Source organism: Micropterus dolomieu, linkage group LG11 (genome assembly GCF_021292245.1).
Source record: "Micropterus dolomieu isolate WLL.071019.BEF.003 ecotype Adirondacks linkage group LG11, ASM2129224v1, whole genome shotgun sequence".
In the NCBI taxonomy this organism is placed as follows: Eukaryota; Metazoa; Chordata; class Actinopteri; order Centrarchiformes; family Centrarchidae; genus Micropterus; species Micropterus dolomieu.
The window spans coordinates 20787355-20800539 of NC_060160.1; the positions used below are offsets into that span (position 1 = coordinate 20787355).

Here is a 13185-nt window from a genome sequence, read left to right on the forward strand (position 1 = left end):
TCAAACCTGGGATAGAAAAAAAAAAAAAAAAACACCGAGCATGCGGCGTAAAAGGGAGAGCGCACACTGTACCGTCCCAACTACAGAGCCCAGCTCCCCACAGCGACATCTGGGTGTGAATACAAGCCATGCTATGGGCCATTTATTAAAATGTGGCTTAATGTTATTCACCCATTATTGCAGGAGCAGAACTCGGGGACAAGATTTAATAGGCCTATATAAAAAAAATAACTGGATCAATGATCAAGATGTTTATTCAGTTGCAGTTATGAAATATTCTTATAAAAGAAAAAAGTTATTCCACTTTGTCCATGCGCCTGAGGACGAGAAAAATAGTTATATGCACATGCAGGTAACATACTAGCATTCCAGAACAATATTGTAAGCTTAATTTAGGCACCTCAACAAATCCAGGAAAGCTGAGAACAACCCTCTTTGTCTGGGCTCCTGTTGTCTTTTAATTCCATCCATCCCACATCTGACCACACTTTTTCCCCCTTGTTGCTCTTCATAACTCAGTGTCTGTGACCCATCCGAGCTTTTGGAAAACTGAAGTTTTGAGCGAATGATTGGTTGGGCATCAATTGTTTCTTCTTGGGGCCTTGGAGCTGCCTCATCTGTCATTTGGTTAAAATCATTCTGGTTTTGGACATTTACAGTCATCTCAGTTGGCAGAATGGTGTCAACTTCTTGTAGAGCCTTTGTGCGAGAAATCCCTGATCTTCCAAACCACAGTTTTCTTTGGGATTCCTCTTCAATAGCTACTTTTTCCAGATGAGGAATTACAGATCCAGTCAGTGTAAGCAAGTTCAAAAACATATGAGCGTCACTTAGTTCATTCGCACTTTGATCTCCCATCTTGTTATTCAAATCTGCAGTTGAAGGTTGCAGCTCAGGAAGGTCATTTGATACTGTGTTGCTAGCCTGTAACTGAGCTTTCAAGTGGTCTTCAGACTCACTGTGTTCAGCATCTTGCACTTGTCCAGGTAGCCAAAGGGTGAGTCTGGCAACTGGGTCCTCTCTCGCGACCACTACACCCTCAGGGGGAGGGGAGAACTTTGATAAAGTACCAGAAACAATTTCTTCTTCTGTCGCTGCACCGTCAGACTGCATTAACTCAAGAGCACTGGAAGTTTGTGGTCCAGATACAGGAGGCTCAGGGCACTTTACATCTTTATCCACAATGACCAAGGGGCCAGTGCTGACAATAGCCTTGGCATCTGAAATGACACGCTTCGTGAGTTAGATAACCACAAATTCCCATTCATTGTTGCACCTTTTGACAAAAACCACCAAGCACCAACCTTCAGAAAGGTGCTTAACTGACAGGCCTTTACACTTTGAGCTACAGCAGTCACACACCTCTTCAGTTCCACTTAAGTCATCCCATCTGAAACAAGAACAAATAAACCTAGTTAAGTAATGAAAGCAACAAAATAAAGTTCTGTGTGTACATTAAATACCTTGACTGGATCGTATTATAGTTGCAGGATTTAGAGCCAAACCTGACGCTCTGGTCTGAGACGAGGACACTACAGTGGATGTATATCTTCAGAGGAGGAAGGGAGTTCATACAGTTGAACAGCCAAATCACAGCAGTGAAACTAATTCATGAAGAGTAACTCACCTCAGAATTAAGACAAGATGTGTTCAGAACAAAATTAACCACATCTGCTCTGTTGGAGGCCACAAATTGTACAACAGCATGAGAACTGAACGGGACTGTGCACCTGGCAGGGAACAACAGGTGATCATCATCATGGACAAACATTACAATCAATTCCTGATTGGCTGCTTACCCTTTATTCAGAATGACTGCATGCCTGGGTCTAGTCCGAGGCTCAGGAGACACAGAAACATAACAGGACTGGATGAAAAGCTGCTCTTTAGGGCTTGTTATGGCAGAAACCTGGAGGTTGACAACCTGGCCTCTTTTGTAGATATTAGACTCTGCAGTGCTGGTCCAGGATGCTGGGGGGGGGGGGGATTGTATAATTTGAACCTACAAATTATACAATCCAGCAGAAGTTTGACACTGTCATTACTCACGATTCATGGTTCGGATGTTAAAGGTCTTGCCATTTTCCCAAAGTGCCGTTGAGACAGATAACTTTGGATCATCATATGACCTGAAAAGACATGGATTTCCCTTTAGTGTGGTTATTTTTGACCACTTACAAAATGTTTAACAAAATAGATGCACCTCTTTGGGATACAGGAGATGTGCACTGTGGAAGGTATTTGCCACCAGGTGGGGGGAGATTTGAGATTCAAGTAGAGAGAGTTGGTGAACATATCCAGGCCATTCTGCATCTGCAAGGGTGTATGGTCTCAGAAAAGCCTTATAAATGTTGCAGAAATAAAAGTAACTAGCAAAGAATTTGCTCAACTCACCACATGCTCAGTTCCACACTCATCTAAGCTGTAAGTGAAGACAAATTGGTTTGGTAGCTCTCTGTTGCTGTAGCAGCTATCACCCAACTGCATCTCCTCTCCAGTCAGTATGACCCCGATTGAGCTCTTGTCCACCAGAAGAGTTAGTGTGAATTCATCGCAAAACACGTCTATTTTGGGAACATTCGTGATGGGAGGTAACCCAGCAAGCATGTGAAAGTCAGGGGTCCGAGTTTGCCAAGAGCTGAAGACGGTTTCATATGGAGCCAAGTCAAAATGTCTTTTAAATGGAAAAGGCACAGTGTTTTCAATAAAGCCAGGAAACTCCTGGGAAAACATGGCATCCTGCTCTTTTATTACTGATTGAACAGCAATAAATTGTCCTACAAAAATGCTAAGAACAAGCACTATTGTCCCCATTGCAAACCTCAAAGTGAGTGAACATCTCAGATCACTCTCCTACCCCATTAATAAGGTGCAGCAGGAGGGACAGATGCTGGCAATCACGCTAACGAGGCTGACAGGTAACAATGCAGCCAGTCATGCTTTCCTATGCTGTATTTTATGTCAATATCCTGTGTTAAAAGATGGCCAAGTGAGCGATGAATCTTGTGTCACTTTGTGATATTTTGTGGCATCATGCTGGTATTCTAATCTTTAGAGATTATAAAACATAGATAATAGGACATAACACATAATTATTAAAAAAATTATAAATGTTGTATTCATGTGGGAGCTATGTGACATTAAAATGTTCAAACGACTCATAGGACTAGAGAATCAGGATGGCTAACTCTATAGGCATGTAGTACAAAAATTTATAATACTACATCTGTTTATACATTTGGAAAGCAAATGTTATCAACAACGATTCATCATATGTGATAAGTTCTCCACCAGGCACACAGTACAATGCGTAATCATGTAGACCCCTTTGGATTTGTTGGGTTATGCGCCCCCCCGGGGGGGCGGAGCTTCCGCATAGGTAGGCGGAAGGTGACGCCTTTGTCCGCAGGTGATCAACAGTAGAAAGAGAAGGCAACGAACCACCTCAAGAGGACTGTCAGAAAACTGTCAGAAATGACTTTTATACAAAGTTAACACTAATATGATCTAAGGGAAATAGAATCCAACATGGTAAATTCAGGTGAGTGGACTTTTATGCGTGTTTCACTAAAGTGACAGAGGATATGGGAATGTTGCGTGCCAAGGTTTTTAGGCGTGGTCTGCGCAGTTGTGAACGCTCTTAGAGGAGGAGAGACGTAGCTAACCTAAATTTCTATCCAACTACTTGAGTTGTTAAGCCTTCCATAGGTGTTGCCTACTAGTGTAGATTTTCACCTACAAGTGAAACTTTTTGGGTAGGTGTTGCATATCGTAGGATTCCTGATTATGGTCTGTTGATGCGTCAGACATAGATCCATAACAGGCTATGATGGGTCCCACACTGTACATCTCATCATTATTAATTGAACATAAAAAACATTTAACATAAGAAAGTAAGGGTGTCAGACATCAATAAGCAGAATGAAAGCTACGTGCTGTTCCTATGTAACTATCAGAAAATCTTATATCATATTGGAATATAAGATTAATTAAGTTTGATAAGGTATAGCCTATGAATAATACTGTGGAATACTGTGAATATTATATCAGTGTTTTTGTTAGTACATTACAGTAGCAATTTCTGATAATGTGAACTGCAATGGCAGCAAACATTAGACAATATTCTGACACTAAACACGTTGAGTTTTTTCTTAGCACCCAGCTAAAAGCTTGAATGAGAGAGAACAATAGCTGGTATGTGTTTCTACCTGACCCCCCAGGCCAGGTAAATGTGTTGGTGAATGTTTAAACACCCCACACAAAACTTTGTCCTGTTTGGTTTGGTCTGGTTTACATGGCCTTTATGTGTCAGTGCTTGACCTTCTATGCGGAAGACAGAACAGCACGGTGAGATCTGCATAGTCAGACCCCTTCTCCGAATTGTCACCTATAGTCGCAGCATTTTGCAGCATGCAGTGACATCTTCAGCTATCTCTGCAGGGGTCGGGGATAATTGTGGTAACTGCCTTGTTCTCAAGAGTTGTCAAGGCGTGCTAACCACAGGCCCGCTTCCTCTTGGCTTTGCTGGAACCACAAGACTGCGAGTTCTCAAATGTACTGCAGTTCCAGCTCTTTCTACAATATTCTATTCTACATTTAAAAAACCTATGTGCGTACTGTAGTCTCATCTTGTATAATAATAGGCTATATGGGTTCCTGTCAACAACACATAGGTCTATTGATGCACACAGAGCTGGTATTTGCATAGTCCTTTACTGTACACACAATGTAATGAATTAGTTGTTTATCTTATTTCATTTTGGCAGAGGTCATGATGCTCAAAGCTAATAGATGACTGATTACATTACAATGCAACACAATTGGGATTGATTTCTCATTCTTTAGCATAGCACAGTCTTTGTTAGGATTATGAGGTTAAAAAACATCCTAACTTCTTCTAGGAGTATGCTGTGCCAGCCTCAAGGACAACAAAGCCCTGATGAAGATGGGGCTGGGGCTGGTGCTGGTGGGACATGTCAACTTTCTTCTGGGAGCACTGGTGCACGGCGCCGTGCTCAGGCACATCAATGTGGACTCTCAGGCCCGCACCATGGTGTACGCCATCTCTAATGTCATTGCCATTGTGACAGGCTTGGTGGTAAGTGGTAGGACAAGTTAATAGCAATTTGATATTAAAACTGTGGAAACTCCATATCTGATCATAATGCAGCGTATATGTGTAAATTGTATCATCTATATGTCTTTCTTACTGAACTTCTTGTTCCCCGTAGGGAATTATTTGTGGAATAGCAGCCATTGTCCTGTCCAAAAACAAGAAAAACAGGATCCTGGTAAATACTGCTCATCTCTCTTTGGCACGCCTCCCTCCTCCATGTAGCACTCACATCTGTCATTTGCTGGCTCCTGTCAGAACTTGCCCTTTGATTTTGAGTGAATGCATGTTTGTGGAGCTACAGGAGATGATAACTATTTAAATAGGTAACACACAGGCAGATGCAAATGTAGAATTCATCCAAATATTGGATGAAAGTGGACTCACTTGTGGTTTCCATGTTCCTACAGCACTTCCCTCGTACATCTGTTTGACATCGAAAAGAATGCTCTTATTTATGAGGAAAAAATGCCTTTGACATATTAGATTAAGGGCTTTGTTTTCACTGACATGTTGTCATGTTGTCCTTGCAGCAGTGGTTCTTGTTGGTCTTCAGCTTCCTGGCAGGTCTCTTGTCAATTGCCTCCACCCTGGGCTTGTTAGTTTCTACAGTGCAAGCCATTATTTTCAAAGGACAGAGCCTGTTAACGCACTGCACATTTTCTGATGACACTTCCGGCTCTTCCAGCGGCCCATACGAATGCCCCTTTGACCCTACCCGTGTGTATGTAAGTTGAAAATAAATATTCAGCAGTTTCGATATTGATTTGGAATTGCTGCACAAAGTGTTTTTTGATCAGTTTTGTGTTTTATTTTTTGTCAACCAGGAGACCACCATCATTCTATGGGTGCCTCTCATCTTGGTGTCCCTGGTGGAAATGGTGTTCTCCTTCCGCTGCTTTGCTGTCTGTACTTCATTCCTCTACCTCTGTCCGTGCAGGAAAAGGCCGACCCAAGCAAAGAGGGTAAGCTGCTGTCAGATCAATGACCCTGTCGACAGTGTTGGCATTAGAAAGACCTGCCTGTTCCAGGCAAAGTAAAGGTCAAGTGTATATGATTCCAGGAGAAAATAGCACTTTCCTGCCTGACTTTGACATTGTTTTTCAAACATACTGTACTGTACTGTTAGGTTACAAATGAATGTCTTTAAAACAGCAAGTAGTGTGCGTTTATTGCGTCATACCAAGTATAATTTTGATACAAGGCTTATGAGTAGCATAGCAGCATAAAAAGCATTAAATCAAGCCTATGTTTTAACAGTAAACTGACCTGACTTCATTATATCTACAAATAGGGATGTGACATTGAATTTAATACTGACAAATAGAAACCAGCGCTGTAGACCTGCTGAAATGGCAAACTTGAACAGAGCAGTGTGGTAATCTTGAAAGTGAAATCAAAGCAGTAGGCTAAAAAGGCACGCATCACCACAAACAGTGGTCCGGTTTATTTACCACCAGATCCTCACAAATGCATATAAAAATTCTAATGTATTAATTATGTATTACCAACAACATTAAAATATAAAGTTTACTTTACTTTTCAGTGTGAGAAACCCATTAACAGGCAGCTTTATGGTCACATGACACATATGTTGTATAAAATATGCAAATTGAAATTCAAACAGTATTATAAACACTTTGTATGTGTTGTCCGTCTATGGCACAAGTTTCAGTTGCAGCCAAGCACTGAAACAAAAGGTTGTTTTTAGAACGGGTAGGCTATATTTTAGAAGTAATTTTCATGCTTTTCACAAATGTCTGTTCCCCACACTGCTACTGTAGGCTATATATTGTTTATTAGACTGTTTTCTACTTGCAGCCATGGACAGTTATCTGGTTTTTACTATTTTTCTCATTACTTTTTAATATATTTGAATAATATACTCACTGGCAATTATTACCATGTAAACCACACCAGGTGCCACTACAAACAGGAAACTGAGGCTACAATTGGCACAGGCTCACCAAAACTGTTCAACAGAAGATTGTCAAAAACCCAATGCCTAGTCTGATGTGTCTCTATTTCAGCTGCACGATCAGATGGTAGCGTCAGATTTGGCGTTACTAACATAAAAGCATGGATCCATCCTGTCTTATATCAAGTTATAAATTGCACTTGAACAGGTGTACCCAACTGTATGAGCTTAACTTATAAATGCTTAACTTATAAATGAGTTAGCTTGTCTTTAATTTAAATTCCAATTCATGTAATGTTTCAGGCACATGTCCAGTGGGCTGTTGAAACTACATCACTTCCAGCACAAGCTCAAGACTCCGAAGCTGCTGCTGAGCCAGATGCTGAGCAGGATGAACTGCTGGAGCAAAGTCAATGGCTATGAAACAGCTAAACCTAATGGGATAGGTTGGGAACTACTAGGGTTAACTGGATAAAATGCAAGGCCATCTGAAGTAGTTGCATTGAGTGTCTGTTACACATTAAATGTCTGAAGACATTTGTGAGACTTAAGCCAGCAAAGCACTGCCGTTTTATTTCTCTCTGTATTCAAAAGGAAGGAAGGTTGGTTTGAAAACATCCTATTTGGTTTGTGTATTTGTGATATTACAGAGAGCTTGCACCTGTATCTTATTAAAATGATTTTCTTTTTAAAATGTAATTGTCAATTTTACCACAGCAGACAAAGCATTTTAGAAAATCTTATTTTGAAAAGATTTACAGAACAAAGCTATGTAACTTTTTAGGGCAGTTTTTATTGGTGTTAAAAGTGTGGTCAGATTTAAATTACACTTCTACTTGTATTTCAGAATACAAATATATACAAAAAAACGGATTCTGGACACTGACTGGACATTCGTGTCCAAATTTCACCTGCATTCACTTGTCAGGACTCAAACTTTTGCAATATTGAGAGCCAAGAGTCCCAGAAATTTGCCAAAAAGATGTCAGTGTGTCAGTAAAGGACAGGTACTAAATTACATTCTAAAATGTAAGACTGAAATTTACTTACGCTGTGACATGTAAAGGTTATTCAGGTATCTGCAACCTCTAACCACCAATGACAGCCAATGACACAAATGTAATACAGAAAATAATCTATTGAATAAACATGCTTCAACTACACGGGACAAAAGTGGGACAAAACAATAGCCAAAATATCTATGATTTAAATAAATGAAATCCATCAGATATATAAAAGCATTCATGTAATACCATTTTTACAGAGTTGCTTCGCAAGGAAAAAGCAAACATCATAGCATAAAAAGATTATGGATAAAATAAAAATGAGGAAGCATACAAAAACAATACTCAAAAACACCGACTGACTTCGGTCAATAAACAAAGGTTGAAAAGGTGTCCTAGAAAATCAAGTGTAGATTCCTGTCGCATTTTGAAGGAGTGGGGTCTCATTACAAAGGCATAAGTCCTTCATGGATTTCCTCAGCAGCAGCCTGGAAAGATGATTTATCAAAAAAATCTTTAAAACATCCATCCTGGTCAGTTGCAGTGGAGGACCTCAAGGTGTCTTGGACTCCTCTTTTGGCCTGAAGCACCCAGAGTAAAGAAATGATTAACACTCTGAATAAGCCACTTTCTGGATAATGTGGTAATTAAGTTTATTAATTGAGTTTTCTCACTTTGATGTGTCCATTTTCTCCTCCTCTGTTACCTTCTCTTCTTCTTTTACTTCTATAAAAGAAAACGAACTGATTCACAGCTATCAAAACAGTCTTTATTGTATATAGTCAGCGGACTTAAAATGTTAACACATAGGAAGTACCACTAGTAAGATCTCTTTGTAACAAAATGAGTAGGGTGAGATGAAAATTAAAAAAACATTCACAAGATACCTTTTGTTTCCTCCTCACCTTTCTTCTCCTTTTCTTCTCCCTCTTTCTCTCCCTCGGTTTTGGCTCTCTTGACTTTCTTGAAGCTGGCTGCGTTTCTGCGGCCTCCTTCGCCTTCATCCTCTGAGTCAGAGAACTCCTCCTCACACGCTATCCTCTTGTCATGGGCACGGACTGAACATTAACGAAGGACGGGGTTAAATTCAAACATCGGAACTCTTTTGTTTCGGAGGGGTTAACTGCCAGATGATAGAGATCTGGTGTGTGGATGTAAAAGAAAATCGTGACTATGTGAGAGGTTCTTACTGGAGATGCGTTTGTTGGGGTCATCCTCCTCCTCATCTCCACTGTCCTCCTGCACAGCGTCCTCAGGGATGGCCTGCATCTGAACTCCTGGGGCGTGGGGCAACATACGCAAGTTCTCAAACAAGCGCTGCCTAGAGGACAGAATGCAGGTTGAACATAATGACCACCAACAAAGATGAAATCCACCTGAGACGCAGACCAGCACCTAACTGGCAGTTTCATGAACTCACTTGATCTTCTCCAGGTAGTCGTTGGTGTTCTGATTGGTCATGTTAGAGGGGCTTATGTGCAGCTTGAAGTCTGGTCCAAAGTACTCAAAGTAGTCGTTGTATGGAAGCTCTGTCGAGTTCAGTGAAAATGTACACAATTTACCTTTTATGCCATTAGTTAAAGAATATGAAGTCATATTGTTTATAAGAGGCTGCTACAAATGTCTATTTTCTCTCTTTTCACCTGCTAATGTTACGAACTGCAAACAATAGATGCAAAATGTTGTGCCTACTACGAGAACACTTGTGGGCTACCTAAGCAGTTTACTAAAAAGCCTGCAATTACTTTTTTGTTATCTAAAGTGTAAAAATAAAGGATTTAAGATATTCACATTTGACTAAGTGTATCTAGGAATTTTATTGTTAAATTACTTGAATAAAGGACCTGGCGATTGAATTATCATGTTTCACTGATCATCACATCAATCTTTAATTATCGGTGAAACATTGTAGAACTTTATACACTTTTTGTGCCTCAAATTATAGACGCAATGAGCCTATATGTGATGGATTACATGTGTTGGCCTTATCCAAATTTCAAATGATATTTCTTTGTCTTTGCTGACGTTGGGTTGGATACTGTGACATTTTATAAGTGTTTTATTATCTAGCGAAACAAGCTTATAAATTCACTTTTTGCACTTCATCTCTTACATTTGTTGCTTTACAAATTGTTATGTGTTATATGGGTTGGTTTATCAATCAATGCACTGTCCATCTTTTACATAAAATTTTTCCTTTATGAGATCAAATTTATATAGGGATGTGTCATGTGTTGGACAGAGCTGTGATTAAAGGTTTGGGTGGGCAGCAACTGGGAAGGCATTCTTAAACTTGGGAATGGCTGGTGTAAAGCATAAATACTCACCATTGGGGATGGAGGTATCGAGGGCTACAGCAGTCTCATACGTCCAGCAGCGTGCCACGTTACGTATGGTGTAGCCTCCTCCGCCCAGCATCAGCAGTGGCAAGTTGAAACTCTTCATGTACTCCACACACTTGGCATGTCCTGAGCACGTGAAAAAAACAAACAAACACATTTATCAAACTGGGAGAAAATGATATGATTTCTCAGTTAAAACTTATTCTAAACAGTTGTTTCGTTAACTTACCTTTAATGGTAAGGTTAAAGCAACCAAGTCTGTCTCCTGACAGAGAATCAGCTCCACACTGCAGAACCACTGCACTGGGTTGGTACATCTCCATCACCTTGGCCATGATCTACACAAAGAGAAATTTTACACTTTCTCAAATGCTTCTGTCCATCAAGGCACAACTCAATGACCAAAATAATCGCAGTCAGCAAGTCCTTATTAACTCACAGGTTTGAATATGGCTTCATATGACTCGTCGTCAATCCCATCCCTCAGTGGGTAATTCACAGCATAGTATTTACCCTTCCCAGCACCAATGTCCTGCAGAGAACAAGGCAAATGTCAACTCACTGTATGAATTTGGCAATTTGACTTTTATCTTTTCAATACCGTCAAGGCTTACCCTCAGGTCGCCCGTGCCAGGGAAGTACTCTCCATACTTGTGAAAGGAAACTGTCATAACGCGGTCTGTGGTGTAGAAAGCCTCCTCAACACCGTCCCCATGATGGATGTCAATATCTATGTACAGAACTCTCTGGTGATATCTGGAGAGATAGGGAAGATCATTTTATAGTCTTCTAATCTTTGATCCACTCAGGCAAAACGAATGTGTACTTGAGGGGCTACAATTGGACTTTTGTGCTCACTTCAGTAACTCCAGAATAGCCAGTACGATGTCGTTGACGTAGCAAAACCCAGAGGCCTCAGACTTCTTGGCGTGATGCAAGCCGCCAGCCCAGTTGATAGCAATGTCTGTCTGCTGTTTGTTCAACTTTACTGCACCGGCTGGGGCACAGTGAGGAGGTCAGAATGAACAACTACACAGATTACTGGGGCCACGACGGCATGATTACTGTCCAACACAGCATGTCTGTCTGAGCAGCATATAACGAGAAGCGACTTACCAACAGAGCCACCTCCTGAGAGCTGACAGAACTCAAATAAACCATCAAACACCGGACAGTCCTCTCCCACATTAACTGCAAAACAAGGGCAGAGAAATAATCAAAATATTGCTATCGTTCATGTCTAGACTGTTCTAGACTGATAACACTTTATCTACACAGACCACCTCCGACCAAACTTACATCTCTGCATTTGTTTGCTGTACTCTGACATGTTGTCTGGTCGAATTGAACGTAGGAATTTAATGTAATCATCACTGTGATACTTGGTCATCTCCTCCCCGCTGGCTTTGTGTGGACGCTGAAACACAGAGGGCAAAATGAGTTCCCCAGACACACACGAGAAGCTAGGAGGGTTCAGTAATTGCACGAAGAAGCACAGATACTGTAAATTGACATACATATATCTCCATCTTTCTGTAGAGGCCATAGTTGAGCAACAAATTGTGAGTCATGCGGATTCGGTGGGGCTTCATGGGGTGCCCCTGACCATAGTAGTAATTTCCAACATCACCTAAAATGTAAACAAATAAAACACAACATATAGGATTTCTTTTTAACATAATCAATGTTAAGAGGAAGTAAACAGCAAACAATACGACATAAGTTCCTGTGCAGAACAGGTTCGTGCATGCAATTGAACGATACCATCGTGCATGTATCACTCTCCTGCAAACGGACCCCTCAAAAATATAAGTCAAATCGCCTCGATGAAACTATAACGTTACAAACTATCCAGCTACAGTTAGAGTGGCGTTTTGTTACACATGGCGAATAATGTCGACCAAACCATTAGTTTACGCCGAACTACCTGGCATTTGAAGGCAGCAAGATTGGCCATTTTAATGCTAGCTTAGTGTTGGCGTTAATTGAGGCGACAATGAAGTAACGTTACTCGTATCCCCTTTGTTAGCTCTCCAGCTAGTAACGACATCCAATCTAGTTAAAGTACCAACACCTTGTAGATAAATCCCTAACGTACTATTTCACTGGAAACCCGGGCGTCTAGGAAAACTGAGAAAACACCATTGGGGCATTAATACTCCGTGGACTCGGCGACGCTGTGTTAGGCGGAGATGATGAGAGCCGCCTGCTACTCAAGCTAGCTAACGTAAGGTTAGCTAACGTGCCAGGTTAGCAAGAGGTGAAATAAACTGAAACCTTTGCTGGAGCAAAGTGGCGGATTTCATTCATCAGCTCGACCGCTATCTTAAAGTACAAGCAAGCGAGATACTCACCATCGTAGTAGTAGCAAACTTTTTTCTTTGTTCCTTGGGAAGTAAGCGCCATTTTACTGCTCTTTGGCTGGCTTTCACCGCACACCGCAGGAGACAACAGCGACGAGAGGCGGATAGTTTGTATCGCGTCCAATCAATGGGATGTAGTGTTAGCTGCTATCAACAGGGGGCGTCCCATCCTGTCCTCTGTGACGGTGTGTATGTACAGCAGTTTTAGCGTTACACTGTGAAAATTCACTAACTTAATTGCACACTTGAGGAGTACTACTACTTGCTCAGCAGTGATGGTACAGGTATTTAGACCACAATACCACAATGTACTCTATTAGAAGAAAAGGTCAAAATTCTAAGTGTAACTTTTTATTATCAGAATATTCAGAATATCAAAATGGACGCATTGTGCAGCAGAATGGTACCTGCAACATTACATTATTACATATGATTCATAATAAGT

At 40.9% G+C, this 13185-nt stretch overlaps 3 protein-coding genes across 8 annotated transcripts; 1 reads left to right on the plus strand and 2 right to left on the minus strand.

Annotated features, from left to right (window-relative positions):
* Positions 1-236: 236 nt before the first annotated feature.
* zpcx (zona pellucida protein C) lies at positions 237-2834 on the minus strand. Of its 2 annotated transcripts, XM_046062065.1 has the most exons (9): positions 2395-2832; positions 2204-2313; positions 2050-2129; positions 1800-1971; positions 1628-1730; positions 1464-1549; positions 1305-1390; positions 401-1220; positions 237-317 (listed from the first exon to the last, which is right to left on the minus strand). In XM_046062065.1, the coding sequence occupies exons 1-9, from the start codon at positions 2812-2814 to the stop codon at positions 296-298; spliced, it is 1899 nt and encodes a 632-aa protein (XP_045918021.1). In that variant the 5' UTR covers positions 2815-2832; the 3' UTR covers positions 237-295. The 2 variants fall into 2 exon arrangements, with proteins under 2 accessions (XP_045918021.1, XP_045918022.1); XM_046062066.1 differs by lacking the exon at positions 2050-2129 and having other exon boundaries at positions 1800-2002; positions 2179-2313; positions 2395-2834.
* Positions 2835-3375: 541 nt separating this feature from the next.
* On the plus strand, positions 3376-7754 carry tmem54a (transmembrane protein 54a). Of its 3 annotated transcripts, none has more exons than XM_046062414.1 (6): positions 3376-3541; positions 4902-5098; positions 5232-5291; positions 5647-5837; positions 5914-6078; positions 7335-7753. In XM_046062414.1, the coding sequence occupies exons 1-6, from the start codon at positions 3529-3531 to the stop codon at positions 7504-7506; spliced, it is 798 nt and encodes a 265-aa protein (XP_045918370.1). In that variant the 5' UTR covers positions 3376-3528; the 3' UTR covers positions 7507-7753. The 3 variants fall into 3 exon arrangements, with proteins under 3 accessions (XP_045918370.1, XP_045918371.1, XP_045918372.1); XM_046062415.1 differs by having other exon boundaries at positions 3377-3541; positions 5647-5841; positions 7335-7754; XM_046062416.1 differs by having other exon boundaries at positions 3387-3541; positions 5647-5841; positions 5941-6078; positions 7335-7742.
* A 50-nt stretch (positions 7755-7804) lies between these two features.
* On the minus strand, positions 7805-12886 carry LOC123978869 (probable histone deacetylase 1-B). Of its 3 annotated transcripts, none has more exons than XM_046062411.1 (14): positions 12732-12886; positions 11895-12007; positions 11677-11794; positions 11494-11568; positions 11236-11374; positions 10992-11133; positions 10817-10909; positions 10607-10715; positions 10363-10503; positions 9456-9564; positions 9226-9356; positions 8941-9093; positions 8710-8761; positions 7805-8616 (listed from the first exon to the last, which is right to left on the minus strand). In XM_046062411.1, exons 1-14 carry the CDS (start codon positions 12781-12783, stop codon positions 8589-8591), a joined length of 1455 nt encoding a protein of 484 aa, XP_045918367.1. In that variant the 5' UTR covers positions 12784-12886; the 3' UTR covers positions 7805-8588. The 3 variants fall into 3 exon arrangements, with proteins under 3 accessions (XP_045918367.1, XP_045918366.1, XP_045918368.1); XM_046062410.1 differs by having other exon boundaries at positions 8923-9093; XM_046062412.1 differs by lacking the exon at positions 12732-12886 and adding an exon at positions 12476-12580 and having other exon boundaries at positions 8923-9093.
* Positions 12887-13185: the final 299 nt, after the last annotated feature.

Coding starts and splice junctions, on each gene's coding strand:
- zpcx (XM_046062065.1), bottom strand. CDS start 2,814: ATGGGGACAATAGTGCTTGTTCTTAGCATTTTTGTAGGACAATTTATT. Junction 1,972..2,049: donor TAACATCCGAACCATGAATC/GTGAGTAATGAC, acceptor CCCCCCCCCCAG/CATCCTGGACCAGCACTGCA. Junction 1,550..1,627: donor CATCTTGTCTTAATTCTGAG/GTGAGTTACTCT, acceptor CCTCCTCTGAAG/ATATACATCCACTGTAGTGT.
- tmem54a (XM_046062414.1), top strand. Junction 5,838..5,913: donor CCCTTTGACCCTACCCGTGT/GTATGTAAGTTG, acceptor TTTTTTGATCAG/TTTTGTGTTTTATTTTTTGT. Junction 6,079..7,334: donor GGCCGACCCAAGCAAAGAGG/GTAAGCTGCTGT, acceptor GTAATGTTTCAG/GCACATGTCCAGTGGGCTGT.
- LOC123978869 (XM_046062410.1), bottom strand. CDS start 12,783: ATGGCGCTTACTTCCCAAGGAACAAAGAAAAAAGTTTGCTACTACTAC. Junction 11,569..11,676: donor CAGCAAACAAATGCAGAGAT/GTAAGTTTGGTC, acceptor CTTGTTTTGCAG/TTAATGTGGGAGAGGACTGT. Junction 8,617..8,709: donor GAGAAAATGGACACATCAAA/GTGAGAAAACTC, acceptor TGGGTGCTTCAG/GCCAAAAGAGGAGTCCAAGA.